The sequence below is a fragment of the Clinocottus analis genome, unplaced genomic scaffold (assembly GCF_023055335.1).
Source record: "Clinocottus analis isolate CAN_PGR_092001 unplaced genomic scaffold, fCliAna1.0.p SCAF_8, whole genome shotgun sequence".
NCBI classification, from domain to species: domain Eukaryota; kingdom Metazoa; phylum Chordata; class Actinopteri; order Perciformes; family Cottidae; genus Clinocottus; species Clinocottus analis.
The window spans coordinates 5,574,624-5,598,072 of NW_027176240.1; the positions used below are offsets into that span (position 1 = coordinate 5,574,624).

At 43.6% G+C, this 23,449-nt stretch overlaps 1 protein-coding gene across 3 annotated transcripts in view; it reads right to left on the reverse strand.

Annotated features, from left to right (window-relative positions):
• Positions 1-23,449, reverse strand: part of akt3a (v-akt murine thymoma viral oncogene homolog 3a) — a 49,670-nt gene that overhangs the window by 9,040 nt on the left and 17,181 nt on the right. For all 3 annotated transcript variants that reach the window (XM_068568628.1, XM_068568629.1, XM_068568630.1), the window contains exons 3-10: positions 13,683-13,808; positions 9,674-9,785; positions 6,133-6,277; positions 5,016-5,147; positions 4,780-4,845; positions 3,857-3,925; positions 1,549-1,671; positions 695-823 (exon numbers count right to left, since the gene is read on the reverse strand). In XM_068568628.1, coding sequence (XP_068424729.1) covers positions 695-823; positions 1,549-1,671; positions 3,857-3,925; positions 4,780-4,845; positions 5,016-5,147; positions 6,133-6,277; positions 9,674-9,785; positions 13,683-13,808 — 902 coding nt within the window. The remainder of the gene's footprint in view (positions 1-694; positions 824-1,548; positions 1,672-3,856; positions 3,926-4,779; positions 4,846-5,015; positions 5,148-6,132; positions 6,278-9,673; positions 9,786-13,682; positions 13,809-23,449) is intronic.

A 23,449-nucleotide genomic window follows, 5' to 3' on the forward strand; every position in this document is an offset into this window, starting at 1 on the left:
CCCATTACGGCTCAATTCACACTTCACATACTCACAATTTAACCAAAATATTGTACTGTATGTAATCAGATTCCCATGTGTGTAAGAGTAGAGCAGAATATCATCGAACATGTATTTCAATTTAATGTTTATTTTGTGTTGTACTATTTTGTATAGGGATTTAATACTATTGTTTTGGGTATTCAGATGATGAATTAATGCTACATAACTCTCACCCTGAGAGTAAATGGCTGTCCCTACTCCCATAATGTACAACATACATACTGTAGTAGTAAGTGACAGTAATGTGAATTGATTCTGAGAGAGGTGCCTTTTGATGTAATGCTCATATTTAATCCTAAATTACTTTAGCCAGGATTATCAGTAGTTGAAGATGCGTTGACAAGATATTTGACCTTATACTTCATACCTTACTTTTGCTTGATTGAAACTCCGAAATTGAAGGTTATTCTATTATTGCGCTCTTACGTAACTGCACAAAAGGACCGCTGATTGTAAAGGCGGGTAATTGGTGATGAAGATCAAAGCAAGAGGTGAGAGGAAGACTGAAGAAGTGGAAAGTGTTGAAAGAGGTGAAGATATTTCAAATATTCTGATAGAAACATCTCGGAAGTCAAAGGTAAAGCAAGGAAATGAATGAGCGAGGGAGAAATCAAACGAAAAAAAAGGAAACATATGAAACCTAAAAAGTTACCTCAGGTGCGAGGTATTCGGGCGTGCCACAGAATGTCTTCATGGTAGCAGCGTCTGTGATGCCCTCTTTGCAGAGGCCGAAATCTGTGATCTTGATGTGGCCATCTTTATCCAGCATTAGGTTCTCCAACTGGAAGGTAAACAAAATGCACATCACATCCCACAATGCAACTTTCACCCTCGGAATCTGAAACACTGAATCTTATATTTATATCGTTTCGTGACTGAGAATCAACACTTTGAGGCTTCACTTTGCTTTAATACTTTTTCTGTATGGTAAAGGTCAAAGTTGTATAGGCAAGGAAAACCATATCACATTCCCCCACATAGTGGCAGTACACACACACACACACACTCAGACAGACACACAAAAATACAGCGGAGGGAAATAAAACTTCAGGCGTGTACTGGAGCCACTCAACCTTTTAATTTTAATGGTTGAAGTGTTTTTCTCACTCTCTGTCTGTCTGCTTTTTTCTCCTTTCTGTTTTCTTGGCTGCTGGAAGCAGGGCCGGGGCCAAGGCTGCCAGGCAGACGCTCAGACAGAGCCATCTACCTCTCTACCTCTGTGGCAACAGCACCTCATCCCTTCCTCTCTCCCTCCCTCCCCTCCCTGCCTGCCTGTCTCCACTTCTTTACCGCTTCATGTCTGTGTGAGCTTGTCCCCGTCCCTCTCTTTAATTACCACACATCCTGAGCCACTCCTCGCCTCCTGGATGACAAAAACAACAAACTGTGGAACACAAGGTGGGGGGGAGGTGTGGGGGCTGAAAAAAAACAAAGTTTTCCCTCAAATATCTGATCTCCCCTCATTCATGCCCCCCAACCAGCCTCCCCATCTCTGTTTCTGTTTACCTTGAGGTCCCGGTACACAATCTTGGCTGAATGCAGGTAGTCTAGAGCCGAGACGATCTCGGCGCCGTAGAAGCGTGTGCGCTCCTCGGAGAACACCCGCTCTCTTGACAAATGGAAAAACAGCTGCAGGAGAAGGAGGGAGGAGAAGGGAGGGTGAGACAGAGAGGGCGGGGGAGAGAGGGAGAGAGAGTGAGAGAGAGAGAGAGAGGGGGGAGAGACAGCAGGGACGGCACAGCAATAATTACTGATTTATTGGAGGAAATTAGCACAACACAAACTGGCTGCCCGCACCATATTGAGATGATAGATAGCGGAGGGGCGGGTGAGCGAGCGGGGGTGGTGTGTAAGGGGTGCGCATGGTGAGGGGCTGGGTAAGGGGGGTCTCGGAGGAGGGCGGGTGGAGGCGCTCGGCAGCTGGCGCCTCATCTAGCAGCCCCCCCCCCTCCCCGCCTCCCTCACCACGCACACACACACACACACACACACACACACAGACACAGACACGCACTCGCATACCTCTTCCACGTTACCCTCTGGGCGAGGTTGGCACGGTGCTGGCGTGGAGTTGGGCGACGGGGGCCAAATCAAGGGTTTAATCAATACACCAGTCTAGTTAAAGACAGGCCGACCGCCGCTGCTGCCGCCGCCAACGCCCCCCCCCCTCCCTCAACTACCACCCCACCCGCCCATTTCAACTGCCTCCAGTGCAGCACTCATTAGTGGCCTAACTGGCCTTGCCCCCTGAGCCTCTGTTTTCATTTGCTCAATCCTCATATCCGTCTCCCTGTTTTTGGCAAGTAGCTCACTTTCGTACTTGAAAGAGTACGCAACTTGTTTTCTTCACTCGGTGGCGTGACCTCCCGTCTTGCCTTTTTATCGCTCACCTCACATTCCCTTCATCTCTCTCTCGCTCTCTCTCTCTCTTTTACTCTCTCCCTCTCTCTCTCTCTTACTCTCTCCCTCGCCGTCAGTTGTCAAGTTGTCACTGTCACACAGCTACACATGTGGCACCAAAATGACACCAGCCTGCTGCGGCGCACCAGTCAAGTCATACAAATTACCCATGAGGCCAAGGGGCGCACATCTACCCATTAATTGTTCAGGGAGGTTTGCATATGGCCGCTGGAGTGATGCTCGCAGACCACCTTGCTCAAATGGTGTCCGTGTGTAATGTGTGTTAGTGTGTGTGTGTGTGTGTGTGTGTGGCGGGGTGCGGTGAGAAGGGGTAACACGACAGGTGGGCCTTCATCAGTGTACTGGCAGCTGTGACTGTGGCAGGTTTGTAATGGGTTGTGTGTGTGTGTGTGTGTGTGTGTGTGTGTGTGTGTGTGTGTGTGTGTGTGTGTGTGTGTGTGTGTGTGTGTGTGTGTGTGTGTGTGTGTGTGTGTGTGTGTGTGGTCACAATTTGTCTGTTGAGGTAAAAATTTGCTGTGTGTGTTTGTTTAAGTATGTGATGTGGGTGTTTGCTGGTGTTTTCTGTGTGTGTGTGTGTGTGTGTGTGTGTGTGTGTGTGTGTGTGTGTGTGTGTGTGTGTGTGTGTGTGTGTGTTCAGGCCTGGCGCTGGCTGAACTGCCTAACTATCTGGGAGGGGAGCAGGTGACAGTTGCTCTGAGGGAATGAACCAAGATTGCAAAAATGGCCCGATTAAAAATCTGAGAAATGGAAAAGTGGGGGAATCCAAACTCATTTTGTCTCCGACTGTCATTCTGGCGATATCTGCCCCATAGGTGTGTTCATAAATAGACACGAGCAGGAGAGGGATGGATATGAGAGACGAGAAGGAAAGCAAGAGGCCAGTTGGTTGGCAAATTAACTGTTAGAAAGCAACCGAACAGTCAAACTTCACACATCTCCACTTACACTATATTTCACCACGTAAAAAATGTAAATTTATCTGTGAGACAGAAAAATAAACAATGAAATAATATTTTTTAAAAACAGTATTTGGCTAACGGAAAGTGAAGCATTATTATTATTCAAAATGCTCGTAACAACCCTGATATATTGGTATTTTAGATAGTTACTCAGAAAATTGTAAACCAAATAGCGAAGAAGTTTATCTTTTTAAATATTGTCGACATGTCGCCAAAGTCAATGTTTTTGTCAACTGTTTTTACTCAGCTTTAAAGTTTACAGTAGAGCGGTGTTTCACGAGTGTCAGTTGGTGTTGTGGAGATGTGGTTTAACTGTAGAAGTTACAACTCGCAGTTACACAAAGATGGGTAACCACATACAGCACAACCATCATGAGTCTGTCTGTGTGTGTGTGTGTCTGTGTGTGTGTGTATTTATTGTCTGTGTATCTTACCTCTCCTCCATTCACATACTCCATGACGAAACAGAGGCGGTCTTTAGTCTGGAATGAATACTTCAATGACTGAAAGGAGAAACACACAGACACACACAGACACACAAACCACAATTTTAGGGAACAGTTTCCACCACTATACAGTCCAATGTTTGTTCTCTTGTTTTTCTCAAATCAACTTACAATAAATGGAAAAGTAGTGTACGTTACAAACCAACGGTTATTCATCACAATGCATTTACTGACACAATATCTCTCTCTTTTATTTCTGTACAGAGGGATAACTTAAATAGCATCAAAAACAGTTTTTTTTTTTATTTTTCCAAACAAGCCATTATGGCGTCGTCTACAAGAGGCGCTCCTTATACAGAACACAGAGAGCGGTTCTGTACGTGTCGAGACGTCTGTTCCCAATCGAGCTAAAACAGCAGGAGCAGCAAAACGTGATCATTCACAGCTTCAAACCTACTATGCCTGTTTTCGGCTAATCAAGGCAGATCGGTGTGTGTTTCCTTCCGTGGGAGGAAGCTGCTAAACAAAAGAACAGTTGGTCGGAGTCTATTTGCGGCTGCAAATGTGACAGGGGGCAAACTCAGATGTGATCGCTCTGACGGCAGTGGGTGTGTGCGCGCTCGTTTCTGCGCGTGTGTTTGTGTGCGCGAGTTTACGGCGATAGAAATGAGCAGCGGCTTACGTGCGTTTGTGTACATGAAAAGAGAGTGTTTAAAGCTAACAGATGCGGTCGTTCATGTACAACAATTTGGTGTCTAACTCATAATTAGCCTCGGGAGACTCAGGTATGTATAGGATCAATATGCGGATGCGTATGCGACACTGCGCTCTTACAGATGTCGGCACACTTGCATATGCACAGATGTCTGAATCCAAACCGTTTGCGTTGTGTGTGTTTATGAGGTACTTACAGTGAGAAAGGGGTGTCGGGTGTTTTTTAGTACTCTGCTTTCTGTGAGTGTGTGGGCCACTTCATCCTGCACAGATAAAACATGTTCAATCAACCCAGTTGAAGAGCACTCAAACATCAGATACTGACACTGTCCTTAAAATGAAAAAAGTATAGTCAGAATAAATCATAACTGAATACATTTCAGTTGTATTTAAAACACAGTAAAGATCAATCAATGGACGAAGCCGGACTAACCTTGGCGATGATGACTTCTTTTTTCAGGATCTTCATGGCGTAGTATTTCCCGCTGGCCTTTTCTCGGACAAGAATGACCTTACCAAAGGTCCCCTTCCCCAGCAGCTTCAAGTAGTCAAAGTCGCTCATCGTCTGGCGGGGGGGACACGCAGAATGTCAGCAATTCATCTTCACTTTGAGTTGAATATTTTTATGCGTTTTGGTTTCAAAGATTTGATGACTTGCATTATTACCACCTTTCTGCACCAATATTGCAAATTCACTCTTTTATAGTGTACATATTAGTTAAATGTTAATGTTGATGCTTAGTTTCTGTGTTCTAATAGGTGGTCTTTAATGTCTTCATTTATATATCTCTTGTTTGTTTGTATATAGTATGTATATGCATGACGTATGTAACCAGAGTCAAATTATATTATTGTCCATGTGTACACGCACATGGCCCGATAAAGCTGATTCTGATGTCCAACTAGTAGTATAGAGCAGTGTATTGTTTGAAATGTTTCAATACTACGAACAATACAATATGTTTCAGTGCAAATCTTTTTTATTTTTGGTACCTTGCATTGAGAAATGTAATCACGGTTTTCTACAAAAATCCTTTTTTTCATTTGACAAAAGACGCCAAATGTTATATAAACACAAGCAGCCAAGAACGAATTACAACTAAAGCCTAATTTTGCTTAATTTGAATTCAAATCTGGAACCAATCAAGTCAACAAGATTACTAGTCTGACCAGACAGCTGATGCCAACTTTATGTACTTGATAGAGATCAATACTTTGTGCTACCAATACATTTAGGTCAAAAAGGTACAATGGCATTCAGCAGCGATGTTACTCGTCCCACTTGGGTGACATCTAACCAACTTTGTGACCCTGTCATATTTCGTCTATTTTCGGCTACTGTCAGATCAAAAGTTCCCTTTGAACAACCCTTTAAAGTATGACGAGGTAAACATTGAAACATGTATTCATAGATTCAGCTTTTACTTGGCTTGAATTTGGAAGAAATTAATAAAATATTTAGTTGAGGCCAACCTGACTATATTTTGAATAGTAAGTGTGTGTGTGTGTGAGAGTGAGTGTGTGTGCGCGCTGCTGTTGTCTCGCGGTACCTTGCGTTTGTGGTGTGTGGTGGAGATGTCCATCTCCTCCTCGACCATGTTGTCGATGTTGGAGGTGGGGCTGCACTGAAATCGTTCCTCCTCTTGTCTCTGCAGCTTGTCAGCCACCATCTGGATGGCCTCTGTCCACTCGTCTCTGAGTTTACAACACACAAGACAAAGTTCAGGGAAGCAACACAACCAACGCATACTGTATCCCATCCACTGCTTCTGACACACACACTACTGTTTATGGATGGAAATGACTGAGTCATGAGCCTTCATACTGCATTTCCTTTTCATGAAATCCAGTGTTCTTCAATGTTTCAAAGGTCTCTCTTAGAACTGCAAGTCTTGAGACAGAAACTTAGTCAGAAACCATTTTGATAATCCATTTCAGTCATTTTTTAAGCAAAACTATAAAAACACTCCTTAAATGTGACATTTTGACTGTAGTTATTTATATTGGTTAATGTGATAATTAACTGAATATCATGGAGGGTGGAAGTTGTGGCCAAACGAAATAAACAATCTGAACATTTCGTTACAGATTGTCAGGACTTTTAACAGGCATTAATCAAATAAATGTTAAATAATTATTGATTAATGCCTGTTAAGAAGAAAATGATCGGATTAATCAATAAAGAAAGTCATCATTATATACAACCCTATTCCTTTAAATTAAATTAACATCCGGTTAGTAGCAAAGGTTTCATTTGTGTCGGCCATATTACTTTTGCCACTATGCTCTGTCTAGTATTAGCCCGACCTACAGAGCTTTACTAACGTCCAATACATGCAAACATACATTTGGTACCAATTATCTGAAACCAACCTGGGTAACAATTAATTACACAGGTGTAAAATTGAATATTGGTCACAGATTCTCCTATAGGATGGCTCGTGCACTAATTTAACCAGTGTTTAAAAGGCGCTAAGGTGTTTTCAATTAACATAAATGCCCATTTGTTCAACAGAGAGGAAACATGGTCAACTAGAGAATCAACCAAATGAGCGATGATCATGGTGCAGAACTAATGCCTACAAGTCTCTGTGTGGTGTGTGTGTGTGTGTGTGTGTATAAATGTAAATACACTTCCATGCATTAGTAGGAACAATGCATTGTTGTTAGCTAACATTGTTCCTCCCCATTGACTTTCCATTAACGGTGTTGTTCAACATCTGTTGAAAGGAAGTGTGTGGGTTTGATTTTATGTGTGTGTGTGTGTGTGTGTGTGTGTGTGTGTGTGTGTGTGTGTGTGTGTGTGTGTGAGAGAGAGAGAGACCGTCATCTGTAGCAGAAGGCCAGCCATGCATCAGGATTTGTAGATTAACTGCATTTAATGATGATGAATATAATGGTTTATAAACTGGGCAGAAGAAGAGATGAGGAGAATAGAATAAGAATAAGACTAAGACTACAGTTTTAACTCCAGAAATTGTAAATCTTGCTAATTGCACACAATAGGGTAATACAGTTTATCAGTAAGATTACTGAGTTCAAACTTTTAATTCAGATGAAAATATTGAAAATGTGAAATTCACCCTTTTTTTTCTCTTTCTCTCTCACTGATCTTCACTAAAACAGTGTTAATCTTGTGGAACTTTACATATAAGATTTGCATGTTAGCAGAAAACACTGAAGAGCAGTAACTGAGGTGAATCAAAGATCATATTCAAATAGTCTGAAATCCTCAGCACTCCGGAGAAGCAAGTAGGGATTTCCGAGTTTGCACTTTCAAACCTCCTTACCCAGTGTAAGCCGTGAGCAGATCATAATAATGAAACCTGTTTGACTCCCAAACGATCACCCCTGTGTCTTTTGTTTTGTTTTGAGTTAAGATGCCCATATGTTTCCTTGAGGGATCTGGAAGAACATCCATCTGAACCTAAACAGAGCAGTGTTTTTAAGATCTGAAACCTCTTTCTACTGCAAAGACTTCTGAGCGTACCCTACACGCTCCAAAACAAGGGCAAACTTAAGTTACACTACGTCTACATTACAATGGAGCACACAATTTGTGGCACCCATGAGGTGTGTGTGCGCAGCTACATGAAAAGCAATGGGAACTCTCTCAAGGTCAGGCAGCAGATAAATGCTCTCTCTCTCTTGGTTAAAGTGTTTTTTGTATAATGAGTTTTTTTTTTTTTTTTGCTAATGAGAGATAATGGGCCTGCCTACAGTTGGGCTCCGTGCCAACATGTGCCACCCTCTGCTCACGGCTGGTGCTGTGGTAGTTGGAGTCCTGCCAGCACTGGTACAGTACAACAAATACAGTGACACACAAACACACACACACACACACACACACACACACAGAAGCACAGACACCCAGTTGTGGCACACACACACACACAAACATCTTTCTACCCACTTCAACTGCAATGATGCGCGCACGCACACACACACACACACACACACACACACACACACACACACACACACACACACACACACACACACACACACACACACAATCAAACAGACACATCTGGAGCTTGAATTTGTCCACATGCATCTTGACATTATACAATATATAAAGTTATTAGCTTTATGTTAACTACTATGTGCATTTGATCATCTGGAGTCAAAACTATTATAAGGCAATAAATAACAGACAAAGTTGGACAGACAGTTGCAACACACACACACACACACACACACACACACACACACACACACACACACACACACACACACACACACACACACACACACACACACACACACACACACACTCACACATTAAAACACGCACAAACTCAAAGGATGCGCAGAAGCATCTGTGGTCTTCTGGGCAAAGCTGTTCATTTTCTGGAGATAAACACCTCAGCTCCTCAGAAAGGAACTGAGCAGCTGGAGAATTTATGCCAACGCTACTTGAAAGGTCTCCTTTCCACTCTGTCTCTCTTACCCTCTCTCTTACCCCCCCCCACCCCCCACCCCCCACACACACACACACACACACACACACACACACATACACACACAACCTCTGCCCTTGATGATACAATACTTTTACCCACAATAAATACATCATATATATATTTATATACTTGAAGAGAAATTGTAGTTGAACTGAAAGGAAAAAGAAGTTTAACATCTTCTGCCAAAGACGGATTTCAGAAATGCCTCCTCAAATATTTGAAAAGAAATGTATGACATTTAAAAACCCTTGAGTGTTTCAACTGGCAGGTTTTAACTAGTGTGTGCGTGCGTGTGTGTGTGTGTGTGTGTGTGTGTGTGTGTGTGTGTGTGTGTGTGTGTGTGTGTGTGTGTGTGTGTGTGTGTGTGTGTGTGTGTGTGTGTATATTTATATATAATTTATATATAATATATTTTCATCCAAACTGCTGCTGTTGGAATAAGCTGAGCTCTAACTTATTTTGAACTTCTGGCTTTCACGACAGCTCTGACTAAATAATGCAAATATCGTCTCAGACTGAATAAAGCCAGACTTTGCCCGATATCTAAGATTGGGGCTCTCATGAGATAGATCCTCGTTGTTGAACAAACAACTGGAGAATGCTCTACGGACTGAGAGTCACTGACCTCTCATCAGGCGAGTCCACGTGGAAGGTCCTCTCTATGACTGTGGTCCACTGGAGGCAGCGTATGATGAAGGTGTTTGGCTTCGGCCTCTCCGTCTTCATCAGCTGACATTCTGGAACAAGCAGCCAAAAAGGGACGGTGCTGTCTTTTAGGTTCAAGCACAACATTTCTGCACCAAAGAGTTCAAACAGGGAGAAAGAAAACACAACGGGAAAGACCCAAGAGCTTCGAACTGCTGCTGGAAATAGATTGAGATCTGGTGAAGACACTTTCAGGGGCATATAGTTTGGTCCTGCGCTAAAGAGCTGAGTGTGTGTGTGTGTGTGTGTGTGTGTGTGTGTGTTGTTTGCCAATTTCTTTTATGAGGGTTGTTGGGGAGGGTTTCTCTTCTTTTTTTTCTTCCTTTATGGATTTTGTTTGTATTTCATTCATCATATTCTTCTCTCCATCCTGAATGTATTTACCTGTAATACAATGTGATATTTAAATAAAGAATATCATTCAAGTAACTTCAGTTTGAAAGAATGAGAGCAAAAAAAAAAGAAAACTGCACTTTTCTGTCTTTTTATTTTCTATCTTAAGGCCTTTCGACAACCTCTGTGCGAAAAGCACAGGTGTAAATTATGAAATGTTTTTTCTACAATAACGTCGTTTTACTTTAACTGCTGTGAAAACGGCCTGCAGTGAAGTAACGCAGGCCTCCTTCCTGAACTTAAAAAGCCCATGTTGCCATTTACTGCTCAACTGAGAAAAGATGCAGCTCGGTTTTAAATTTGTTAGTTTAAAAGTAGGCAATAACTTCAGCCGCCGATGATTCAAATAAAAGGTGCTTTCCTGTGCCAAGGGATATTATGTGTTGCGGCACACAATATCCGAAGAGACACATTTCTGTGAAAATGGGCAATACAGTAGGCCATTATTACACAAATGCATAATACAGTACACAAACGCAGAAACGTACGCACACAAAGCCAGATGGGGCTGTGAGCTCGCTGTGGGAAGGAATGCATCTTCATTGTCCCCCAGCAGTCTCTCTGGTTACTGGGGACAAGAGCTGATGTAAAAGAGCATAATGATCTATCTTCTGTACTCTCATCTCCCCCTCTTCCTCTTTGTTCTCCATACATCACCCTCCATTTTCCTCTCCCCTCTGTTTTCCCCCCTCTGTCATTCTTTTCTCACCCGCTCTCCTTCACTCCTTTCCTCTCCTTTTCCCTCCTCTCCATCCTCGGCTATCCTTTTGTTCAATTACTTTCTGTTTAAGTGTGGCACAGCACAGCACGTCATGGCTCAGCCTAAATATAGACAGGAAGGTTAATGACAACACCGCTCAGGTCGTACACACGGCAGACTTTCAATGTAAATTCACACACACACACACACAAGTTACTACTGACTCCTGAGCATGGCCTGCTGCGCAGCCAGAAAACAAGGTCATGCTATGGTTGATGCCAAAAAACACTCACACCCATGCATGGACACACACACACACACACACACACACACACACACACACACACACAGAAGTTTGAATGTTAGCTGAAATTGGGTTGTTTGCCACAGCAGGCCATTGTGAAATATGTGTAGCAGTTTAGTGGGTGTATGTGAGTGCATGCATCAGTGTGTGCATGTTTGTGTGTGTGCGTGTGCGTGTGTGTGTGTGTGTGTGTGTGATACAGGCTTGTATGTATGAGTCCCTCTGCAGGAAACAGGCCTGTACCATCTCTGTTCCATCTGACCACTTCTGTTGTTCCCTCACACACGCACACACACACACACATACACACACACATACACATAAACAAACACACACACGCCACCTGGCCTCCCAGCTTTGGGCAACAGATGTGGCAATGCCAGTGCTGTGCCAAGCAGCCGGGGCCGGATGTATGGCCTGGCTTGTCCTTCTCACAAACTCTTTTCCTCTCCCCTTTTTCCTCGTTTTCCAATCCTGTCTACGTCTCCTCCTCCCTGTCTGTTCAGCGCTGATGACCCTCCCCTCCTCCCTCATCCTCCCTTTCTCTCCCCCATATTTCATCCAAAAATGCCTCTCTCCAATCCCTCCATTGCTCTCTCCATCTCCCATCCGTTGCTCTCCCCCATAATCATCCTTCCATCTCTGTCCTTTCCCCTCTTCCTTTCCCCATGTCTCCGATTTTGTTTTTCCTGCCCCCTTTGATCAACTCCCATCGCTCATTCCCCACACTTGTCCTCCCTTCTGGACTCCTAACTTTCTTTCTCCTCCTCCATCCTTTGATGTACCATTCTTTATCATTTTCTCTGAGCTATCAGCTTGTATTCTACCATTCGTCATCATTTTCTTCTCTGTTTTTTCGCCCTCGTCTTGCACCTACAGTATTCTCCTGTACTCTCACTTGCCTCCCCTGTAGTCCCCTGCATCATCAATTCTAACTGCACTGTTCTGCAGATATTTTCACATCGCACTCCTCCGAAGCCATTCAACTAAAATACCTGACAAGACATCATTAACCAATCCTATTCAGTTTCATAAAAGTAAATATTGATGAGATTATCCGAATCAAAGGTACTCTGCAGTATTACAATGGTAACTATGAATATCGGAAAGTAAAGTGGCATCTGCATCAAACGGAGTGTCAGGAGGTAAAACACCAGCTTGGCCCCCCGTCAGATTATGTTCATGTAAATTATGGAGTGAACAACTACACAATGTACATCCATCCATGTATTAATTAAGAGGCATATGCTGTCTACTGTACTTTTCATACTTTTTGTCCAGCACAACATTCGTTGAAGAAAGTTATTGTCTGAAATGTTTAACCAATGCCAAAAGTTGAAGTATTAATGTATAGGAGGTTTAACCCCAGGCTCTCCTGAAATGGGAAAAAAATGTGGTATGAACCTCCCCAACCTCCCCCCCCACCCAAAAAAAAACTTGCGAGGTATCAAATTAAACATAGAAATCAGGACTACAATAATCTATTGTAGTATGTATGTATAACCTCCAAACACAACTCAAACACTAAATAGGTTCAGGGGTGGGGGTGATGGCTTAATGACTTGTTTGACAGCTACAGAGTCTCGAGGGAATAGAAAAAAAAACAGATATCCTTCAAACATAGACAGATAGACTTAGAATTCAGTTATAAATAGCCACGCTTGAATAGCCTTATTGTCATTAGCGTCAAATTGAAAGTGTGTGTAAAATTTCAGCCTTAATAAAAATAAAAAAACACATCTTGTGGGGACTATAAATTAGTAGCAGGTCAATTCATGTCTTCTGTCGGATTAAGGGACACGGTTGTTAGAGTGAACTTTTTTTTTTTTTTCCCAAAATGCCTGGAAAGCAGACACAAAGTTTTTATCAATCTGCATGTATTGTATGAACAATGAGAGTTGATGGTGGGGATAATGAGACTGAGAGACATTAAAATTAATCTTGTTAACTCATTAGCTGGTTAATTACATATGTCAAAGACGCTGTGGGGCTTGTTAACCAGGTGCAGACAGATGATATACTAATAAATGGATAATTAGAGCCCTCAGTGGATTCTGAAAGGCATACCAACACTGTGAAGACTGATGGGGTGCATGATGTTTTGTCACACCGCAAGTGAAAGTGACTCAATAACTGTTGTACCATTTCACCGTGGTTCCGTGTGATGAAACCACAAGACTATTTCAGCAACATCTCATGGCAATTCACATGGAAGAGGTGATTTGCATCGGCATTTAAGACGTATGAAAATATAATCAATTAGAGGGTATAGGCTATCATGTCCTTACAGACATTGGTTCATGTCCCTGCAGAAGTGTCCCAGAGCAAGACACTGATCCCCTAGAACCAAAAGAACTTCTGCTCTAAACTGTAAGGTTCCCTGCAGATGTTCTTCACAGCAGGTGTCACAGAATAATCTGAATTGTTCATCGTGAGCATACAGATTAGTGTGCAGTAAACATGGGTGCAGCATATATGAAAAAGATGTGTTTGTGTGTGTGTGTGTGTGTGTGTGTGTGTAAAGCCACATACTTGCTACAGAGAAGTTATTTAGAGGGTAGGGCAGGTCTGCATCCTGAGGTTTCTCTTTGTAGCCGATGAAGGAGCCGTCTGTCTTCAACAGGAAGTAACGCGGCCGCCAGTTCTTTATGTATTCACCTAAAGAAAAGAGAAACAGGAAAATGTAAGTCCCAAGATGTTCAATCAGACTCACATAATTTCAGATTATATGGGCAACAGTGACGCTGCTGCCGAACGCAATTGTGCACTCAGGAGTCATGAAGATTATGACGATCATGATGGTATATGGAAAGTATTAATAGCAATAATGATGATGATGTTGAATACAGATTTTATTCCCTTGACAGATAAGAGCCTGTCCATCTCATCTGTCCAAATGATATTTCACACACACACACACACACACACACACACACACACACACACACACACACACACACACACAGTATCTCTATGTCTCTCACAGTGCTTGCCAGATTCATATCAGATTATCATGTAAAAAATGACAAAAACATGTTTACCAGCACAACAAGCAAACTATCCATGCCAGGAACATCATCTGGCTGATACATGGGCAGGTGTCGAGGTGATGACCCCTCTACCAAACAGACACACACACACGAGCACACATATAAACTCACAATAACAACACTCACGCTATTTCTCTCTCTCACACACACACACAAACACACAATCACTGGTCACAAGCAAGGGAGGAAGAAGGGACGAGGGATGAGATAAGATAAGATGAGACAAGATGACATGAGATGAGATCAGATGACACATAGAAAATGACCCTTCCTGCTCACATCGCAGCAACAAATAACATCTGTTGAGCAGCTGGTGGCAGAGTATTACCCAACTGGCTGGCACAGGCCGGCACCAAGGTGGCAGCACAGCTTCATGAGATGACCCGCTGCAGGATTACATGAGTGTCGAACATTTCCACACCACAGAGGCGGATAACACGTGGATTAAAGTGCACACGTGTGTGGATTCCCACATAGTTTGAACGCGTGTACAGGGAGTACATATACAGGGATGAAACTGCGCACACATGGAGAGTACGCGGCTGAAGTAATACTGAGACACACAGCTCTGATGAAGCAAACCGACTATCCCAACACTTTGCAAAGCTGTGTAAACATTTCACTTTCTCATTTCATCAACAACAGAAATAAAAACCACAGGACACCAACGTTCTCTACCTCTCGACTACTTTTAATTAACCAGCGATTTCTAGACCCGCACACACACACAAACACACCTTGTGAAGACATAGGCTGCTAATAGACAAATATGCATATGTGCATGCACACACACTCACACTCTTAACAGACACACAAAAAAACACGCGCACGGCTCCGATCACCTTCTTTAGGCTCCGTGTGTGTGTGTATCTGTGTGTGTGTGTGTGTGTGTTCTATTTGTGACATCCATATAAAGCGGAAATGACAGCAGGCCGTGCTCGTTAACACGTCGCAGAAAACCACCTGCTCCGTCAAAGGGACCATGCGACTGCGGGCCTGCCGGTACCTCTGGGTGCTGCTCGTGGTGGAGGTGTGTGTGTGTGTGAGATTTTCAAATCCGCGCGTGTGTGTGGTGGGGGAACAGCGGCTGAGAAGAATAAGAAAATGCTGTTGTGTGCCAGTGCGTCTTCAGGATTACCAATCACACCTCTCGCTCTCGCTCTCCTCTCTCAGACTCTATATTCTCTCTCCTATTTCCTTCTCCTCACCAAGTATCTCCTTTGGATCACCTGCTCCTGAGAGCCAGAGTGCTGACAGAGGAGCTGAATGGGAACATGGACAGAGGCCCAATGAAACACATTTATCAAAGGAAGCTAAGAAAAAAAAGAAAAGGATGGAAAGGTTGAGGTTGAAAATGTGTGTAGAAAGATAATATCATGTATAATGCAAACACTAATAGTAACATCATAATACTCGGACCAAACCAATAGCAAATATAAAACTAGGGATCAAGGTTGAATTGTGGGTAGTTGCGTCCCTGGCGAGAGAATGATTGAGCTTATATTATTAATATTTTGTTCGTGAAAATGAATTTAAGTGAACTCAACTGTAACATATTTGTAAGTTTACTGGAAATGTGATCTGTTATTAAGAAAGTGTGAAAAAAACTTTTTTCAAATTTAAACTACAGAGGTCAAAAGCCAGACAATAAAGATCAAATTATAGCCCTGCAATAAGAGATGAGCACTATAAAGTTAGAGTTGGTGAGAAAGGTCATAGTTCAACTTAATGGACGTGTCTGAGGTTCTATTGTGGTGTTGGTGGACTTAATTCCTCTTTCATTATACAGGTGTTTCTATTATTGTTCTCACATCCGATTAAACATTTAACTGACAAAAACTAATGATGGACAAAAAGTACCACCTGTGAAAAAAAGAAAACGCTGGTTACCTACGCGAGGGGACACGGAAAAGCGATGTGCTTACTGACATAATAAATGAGGAAAAAGAGAAAGTTAAACTGATAAAACTATTATAAACTGGCAGAGATGACTGGCTTGCTGGTCCAAGTCCAGTCATTTCTCTGAGTCAGTTTCCTGATGAAGTGTCCAACCAATGGAAGCCTGTGGCTGGCCACTTCATCGCTCAGCTGTCCAGTACAACTGAAAACATTTAAGCAATCCTTCTGGCCGGGCCTAGACAAGCGTGTATGCGTGTGTGTGCGTGCGTGTGCGCGTGTTTGTGCGAGTGTGTACACGTCCACTGGGGGGCGGGGGAGGGGGCAGCCAGGGGTGGCACAGACGGAGAGAGGAGATGGACAGTTGTCCACACATGCCGTTCCAAACAAACACAGCCACGCGCATTGCACACACAAACTAACACAATTCTGTTCCGACTGTTCCAATCCTCCAAATGATCCAATGGTGTTCTGTCAAGCTATCCCGTCTTGGCCCTGCCTGTAATGAGTCCAGCGAGCTCTCCCACTCTGGACAGCTTGTCTGGGGAGCCACATGTCTCTAGTTTGGACTGCTGGAGAAAACAGAACAGCCGGTCTCCTTCCCACACCATCTCGCTCGGACTCCTTATTTCAGTTCCATTTAGTTTTCTACGCAAACTTTACTTTTCCCTCAAGGCCAATTAGTAAATAATACAGTCTACCGTGCTTAAGACAACAGGACTCTGCTGTTTCTTTTTAGAACGTCAGGATAACAGTAATACAGGACAACGTGGGTGATCTAAAAGATCTAAAAGGAACAGAGGAGATTGTCTTGTACACGGGAGTACGCTCTTCCATCTCACTTGATGTCTTAATTGGATGCATATACTTTTCATAACTAACTGTTGCTTCTACTGTTAGAAAAGTATGAAATATCATTGAGAAAGACTCAACAAAGTCAAAACAATGATACAAACAATGCTTGTATTTTGCATTAGTCAGATGTTTGACTGTGGAGGTGGCTAACTTCCCCCCAAAGTCTCTACCCCTGAACCTTTTGTTTTTTTGTGGTATGTGCTACAAGCTGAGGCTTAAAAACTGAACTGGACTTTTTAAAAGTTATTTTGGAATTTCTCGGAGAAAATGAATCTTGCTGGCACATTTTCCAGTTGCAGCTTGTGGATTTAGCAGTAAGAGGCAGAGATGAATCAGCTGTGACAATGCCCGTTCCAAGCTTTCTGATTGGACAATTACAACAACGCACGGACTAACTGTCACTCAATTAGTGCACTGATTAACTATTCATTTCAGGACAGGGGAGGAGGTAGGGGGGGTGGAAGAGAAGGAGAACTAGGAAACAGGTACAAATGGTGAGGCTGAACGTCAGCCAGAAAAACTGAAATGAGACAAACTTTCCAGCCTCTCTGTCTCGCACCAACTCCTTCAGGACACCGGCACACCTCTGCTCTCCTGGTTTGGCTTCGGCAGAGAACGAAACAGACGCAAAACAGGAAAAACCTTGATGACAAATAAATAAATAACGCCATAACTATGTGAGCTCACCAGCCATTTGTTAATCAACCCAAACAGGGATTTAATTTAATGCTTTGGCCAAGGCTGGAGCTGATATGCAGATGGCGCAGAGACGGGGCTGTGTGACTGGCGCTCTGGGAGTTGGAGGGGCGGCGGGTGGTGGTGTGTAGAGGTAGGGGGTGGGGGTGGGGGGTGGGGGATGGTAGGGAGGTTCTGCCACGTTCCAGCACATACACAGCAGCTCACCAACAGGGAGAGGAATGTGTCGTCTGGCCACGAAACAACACACACACACACACACACACACAGACAGCAGTAAAACAGAGTGTTTGGCTGTAATAAGACAGAATACTAGTTGAGACGACGGAGAAGATAAGATAGCTCACCGAGAGCTCACCGAAATGAATCATTCAAGTCATTCAGAAAGACAAAACAATAAACTGGTTAGCTGGTGGTCACTTCTTAAATACAGCAATGTACTGCTTTTCTCTTTTTTTATCTTCTTGTAAATTGAATATCTTTCGATATGGCACTGTTAGTCAGATAAGAGCTGAGAAGAGGTCACCTTGAGATCTGGGAACGTGATAAGCATGCTTCACTCTTGTCTGACCATCATGTTTCAACAGTGTCTCAACTTTGTCATATCGTACAATTAAATTGAAGGAAGTAGGCTACACAATTACAACTGCTCAGCGTGGCAGTATGGAGGTTTCACCGTCGAATAACAGCAGTATGCCGTCAAACAGATGGGTGTTTTTGCACTGAAATGATTGGCCAGCTGCCTAAGCTAATCTTCTTAAAGACAAAAGGTCAAAACTCTTTCAGACACAACAGCGTGGGGAGTGGGGGTTTCATGTGTTCCTGTATGTGAGCATTAGTGGCTGATACTTGAGAAACAGCACTAATACACTGGGAGGATGGAGGAAGAGACGTTAGCTGAACATCAGGCAAGGAACTAATAGCTAAAGGAAGTGAGGGAAAGGGGGAGGCGATGTTGTGGAGCAGAGAGGACACTCACTGGGGGTTATGACAGTAGGGATCTGCCTGAGGGACTGTCCATGAGCGCCAGAAGCAAGCAAGTTTCAGAGCTGTACGTGACGCTTGGAATCACTCGTACTGCTCCAAAACAATGTCAAGAGAGATGAATGAATAAAGACTAATAACGCACAATCTTATCCATCTATTTTGTGCGTGACCTCGACCCGTGCCGTTCTAACTTCAGTCTGCTCAGACATCTTAAGGCGAATCCAGGCTCTTTAAAGCCAATCCACTTACAGTGCATTAGTCTCATTAGCACATCGGTGCTGGACTGGTGTTAGAGTGTTTGAGGCTGCTTTAAATACAGCCATCACTGAAAACATAAAAGTGGTGCTGTGTGCTACCTGTAAAAGCTCAGAAAGCATTTTTGCCACAGAACGAGTGGGGGAGGAGGGGGGGGGATTCAAGAATCAAAGAATAGTATTCAGTTTGAAGCTGGGGCTGCAGCTGGGTTTAAAGGTTTAGTGGTTGAATGAGACTACTTTGAGGCTGCAGCAGCCTGAAGAAGAAGATGCTAAAGTAAAAGGATGAGGCAAAAGAGGAGGGCTGAGCAAGAGTCTAAACGAGAGAGAGAGAGAGAGAGAGAGAGAGAGAGAGAGAGAGAGAGAGAGAGAGAGAGAGAGAGAGAGAGAGAGAGAGAGAGAGAGAGAGAGAGAGAGAGAGAGAGAGAGAGAGAGAGGCGGTGTATGTGGTTAATGCTATGACAGTGACAGAGAGTCGGGACAGGGCAGGGCAGCCACAGGGCGGCCAGATTGAGTGGAAACCCATGGGAGTGTGGCCATCCCTTGGGGGCCACTAGGAGATTTCACACAGCCAGCTGCACACAGCCAGCGCCTCCTGGTAGGCTGTGCTGGATGCACATTCACGCACACGCACACGCACACACACACACACACACACACACACACACACACACACACACACACACACACAGAGCCCTGGTGCCCCTCTGCTCCCCCAGCTGGTAAAGGAGGAGAGAGACGCACATACAAACACTGATACACACACTAGCAACATATTGCAGGTTCACAGTTTTGCAAATACTTAACACAGAGTGTGGGAATAAAATGACTTAACTATAAAATTACTAAATTACATCCTGTTTTTAAAACGTCTTTTCTTATCCTACTTTTTTCCCTCCGGTTTATTCTTAAGGTCGTTTTAACTCCACTCCTCTCGTGTAGTACCACTATTGTCCAGTAGATGGTGGTGGCTCCCTGGAGCACGGTGGCCACCGCTGTGATGCCGACACAGAGCTGGAGAGAGACTTACGGACACACAGCAGCAAAGGCGCCTCTCATCCTAATCCAGAGCACTGATGTGTGTGTGAGTCTGAGTGTATGTATGAGTGTATGTATGAGTGTATGTATGAGTGTATGTATGAGTGTATGTATGTATGTATGTATGTATGTATGTATGTATGTATGTATGTATGTATGTATGTATGTATGTATGCACACACACACAAATACAATGGGGGCCATGTGTGTATGGATCAGTTAGTGGAAGTGTGTGTGTATTACAGTCAGCTTAATGTATGTGGTTTACAGTGTTTGTTCATGTGTGTTGGTGACGGGGGTGGGCAGGGTCTGTTGCATCCTAAAGCACCCTAGGATTAGTGCGGTGTTAGCATATTAGCATCTTAGCTGGAGGGCTGCTGCTCAACACCACCTGTGCAAGACACAAAGTTCTCTACCCCCAACACACATACGTAGACACACACATACACACAGTGGGTGGGTGAAGGTCACTCACCCACGGCAACTACAAGCTTACAGTCTTAATTCATTACTGTAACTACTTCATCTGTCTCTTTACTTGCTCTGCATTGATACGACAAATGCATCATTACTTGGTCTTTATTTTTGTTTTACGTAACATAAACATACTTTACTTTATATATCCAATGTATTCAATTCAGGGAGTTAGCGGTTTCTGTGACATTAGTAAGTAAGATGAGAGACGGCGGATTATAAGAAGGCTTTGACTGCCTAACAAGTCATCACAATACTGCCGGTAAACAGATGAAGCTCTCATGTAAGTTCAGTCAGGAGGACTTTACGCATGTGCTTAGGCTTGCAGTTTATTTCTTAGACATCTGTCAATTCACTCCTCATGCATGCGCACTCATTAATTTTCCTTGCTGTCATGGTTCGGGGCTGTCAATCATGATACCAGACGTTTAGATCAGCCGGTCTCTTCTATTCGATAGCACAACGAAACAATTACATTGTTAGCCTGTCCTCTTGTCTCTCTACCTTCAGGACGTTCATGTTGCCGTTACGCACCCCTCCACATCCCTATCACCACCCAATCTATGCAGATCCATCAGATCCATCAACTCATCAACTCATCATTCTATCAGCCTCATCAGCCACCACCACCACCAGTGTCTGGACTCCACGGGGGGCTTTATCGTGTTGCTGATCGGGGTAGACGATCTCCCTGTACAGTCCAAGCGCCAAAGTCTTCATCATCCCATATCGTCTGTTAGTAATAAACAATTATCTTTTCTTAATGTAACTTGTCTCTCCTGATTAAATTATTGCTGGGGAACAAATAAAACCACCAGGAAGTACTGCTGGTGGACATGCATATAGTGATGTGTAGAACATACAGTGCTGATATTGGATCAGCTGGTAAATTCAACAGATTTGGTGATGACCCCCTGTGCCCTGCTTGCTGCTTTCCTGCTCTGTGCTCTTCTGTTTGTAGAGGCCCGTCCTGTGAAGCAGCATTATTAGTGGCATGAGACACACCTGGGCCCAGCATGACCTCCTGTACTGTGTGTCTTAATTCATAGTCTGTTTGTCACAGTCTGAGAGCAGAGCTGCGACCGCTTCAGCCACAGTACGAATGAAATGGAACATGTGAAAAACAAAACGCTGAGAAAGTGAGAAAAGAGCGAGTTTCAAACTCTTGTCAATGAGCGGATGTACTCATATGCTGCAGTTCAAGAGCACATAGTGTAGCCAATAGCCATACAGAAAGATTCATGAAGAACGATACTACTATTAACCAGACGGGGGAAACGCAGGTTTATGTCTCGGTCATCAAACCCCAAAATAATATTGAACACAGGGAGAAGGTTTATTCCCGCTGCATCCACACAGATCCACCCACCCACGCACACATAGAAAAGACACACACAACTACCAGAGCGTAACGTGCCATTGAAAACACAAACGGATCTCTGGATGTGTTTTAGTGTGTCAAGAAGGTAAAAATACAATCCTGGCTAACAGTTACAAAAAGCCCTTGCTTTCAAACGTCCAAATACATCAGGAATGCCATGCTGCTTGTGTTGAAAATGCAGTGGATCCAATGTGATTAGGAACGGCTCACACAGGCAATGAGCAGGCTAATCAAATTGCACTGATTGCTGGTATATTGCGTCTCTATGTTCTCTCCTTTGGATGGCATTGTGCGTTGGCATCGTTGATTTCTTCATTTAGTTTACTTCATTGAAGTTCACATTAAATGGACGTTATTTTCAAAACATTGCACATCCTTTTCTCAATGTAACTCTTATTTGAAATTAAAATCCACATCAGTGGGACCTGTTGAAGTGTGATCAGTTTTAATCAAGAACATGTTCTTTTCTTTTTAAAGCAGAACAATTTATGTCATTTTGTTTGAATACAAACTATTTTTTTTTTAAAAATCTGTTTGTAAGAAGGGTTTCATTTGTCACATATTGACATGACCATCTTAATAATTAACCTCACATTAACCTTTTTTTCAGTAATCCTTATTTCATATCGTGCATTAATAGTCACACAGAAGAGTGAGTCTCCTTAAGGTTCTCCAGCTAAATCTGACATTCATATTCAAATTCTTATACTGTTCTTTTGCCTCATTGGATGTAAAATTAACCAATCACAGGAATAGAGTTAGACAGATGGACCAATCAGTCAATAAGAATAGTTGTTAATCAGAACACGATGGAGAGGGAGAGGAGACACACACAGCTGTCCAACTGTTGCAGGCACGCAACAAGGAGTGTGTGTGTGTGTGTGTGTGTGTGTGTGTGTGTGTGTGTGTGTGTGTGTGTGTGTGTGTGTAGGTGGGGGCGACCTTAACCAGCCCAACCCTGACCAGTTGAGCAGTGGTGAACAGGTGCAAAGCTTTGTGCGTACATGTGTGTGTGTGTGTGTGCATCACTATTATTCCAGAGTGGTTGGCTCTGTATTATTAATTCAGAAATGCTGGGCTGGGGCTGTGGGCGGCAGCTGGCGTTACGCGCGTGCGCGTGTGTGTGTGTGTGTGTGTGTGTGTGTGTGTGTGTGTGTGTGTGTACACACACACACACACACACACACACACACACACACACAACACAAGACCCCTTTGGTCTTTTGTGTCGCCTCCCCCTCCCTTCCTAAAGCAGCATAGAGGCATTGTGCTGTACATCTCTCTGTCTGTCTATAAACTTATACTAATGCACGCGCTCAAACACACACACACAGTCCTCGGTAAACACAAATACACACACACACACTGGAGCACAATAGCTCAGCGCAGCAGGCTAGAGTAAACAATCAAGTACTACACCCCTCCTCCTACCTACCAACTACTGTCAAGTGCATCACCCCACCCCCTTACCCGACCCCATATACCCCCTGTGCGCACACGCACACACACACACACACACACACACACACACACACACACACACACACACACACACACACACACCAGCCCAGTGCCTCATTCTAAAGGTTTCATTCATGTGTTGCACTGAAGGGCCGACAGTAAGTGCTCTCCACCTCACTAACTGCTGCTCTCTGCTATTCCCGCCGT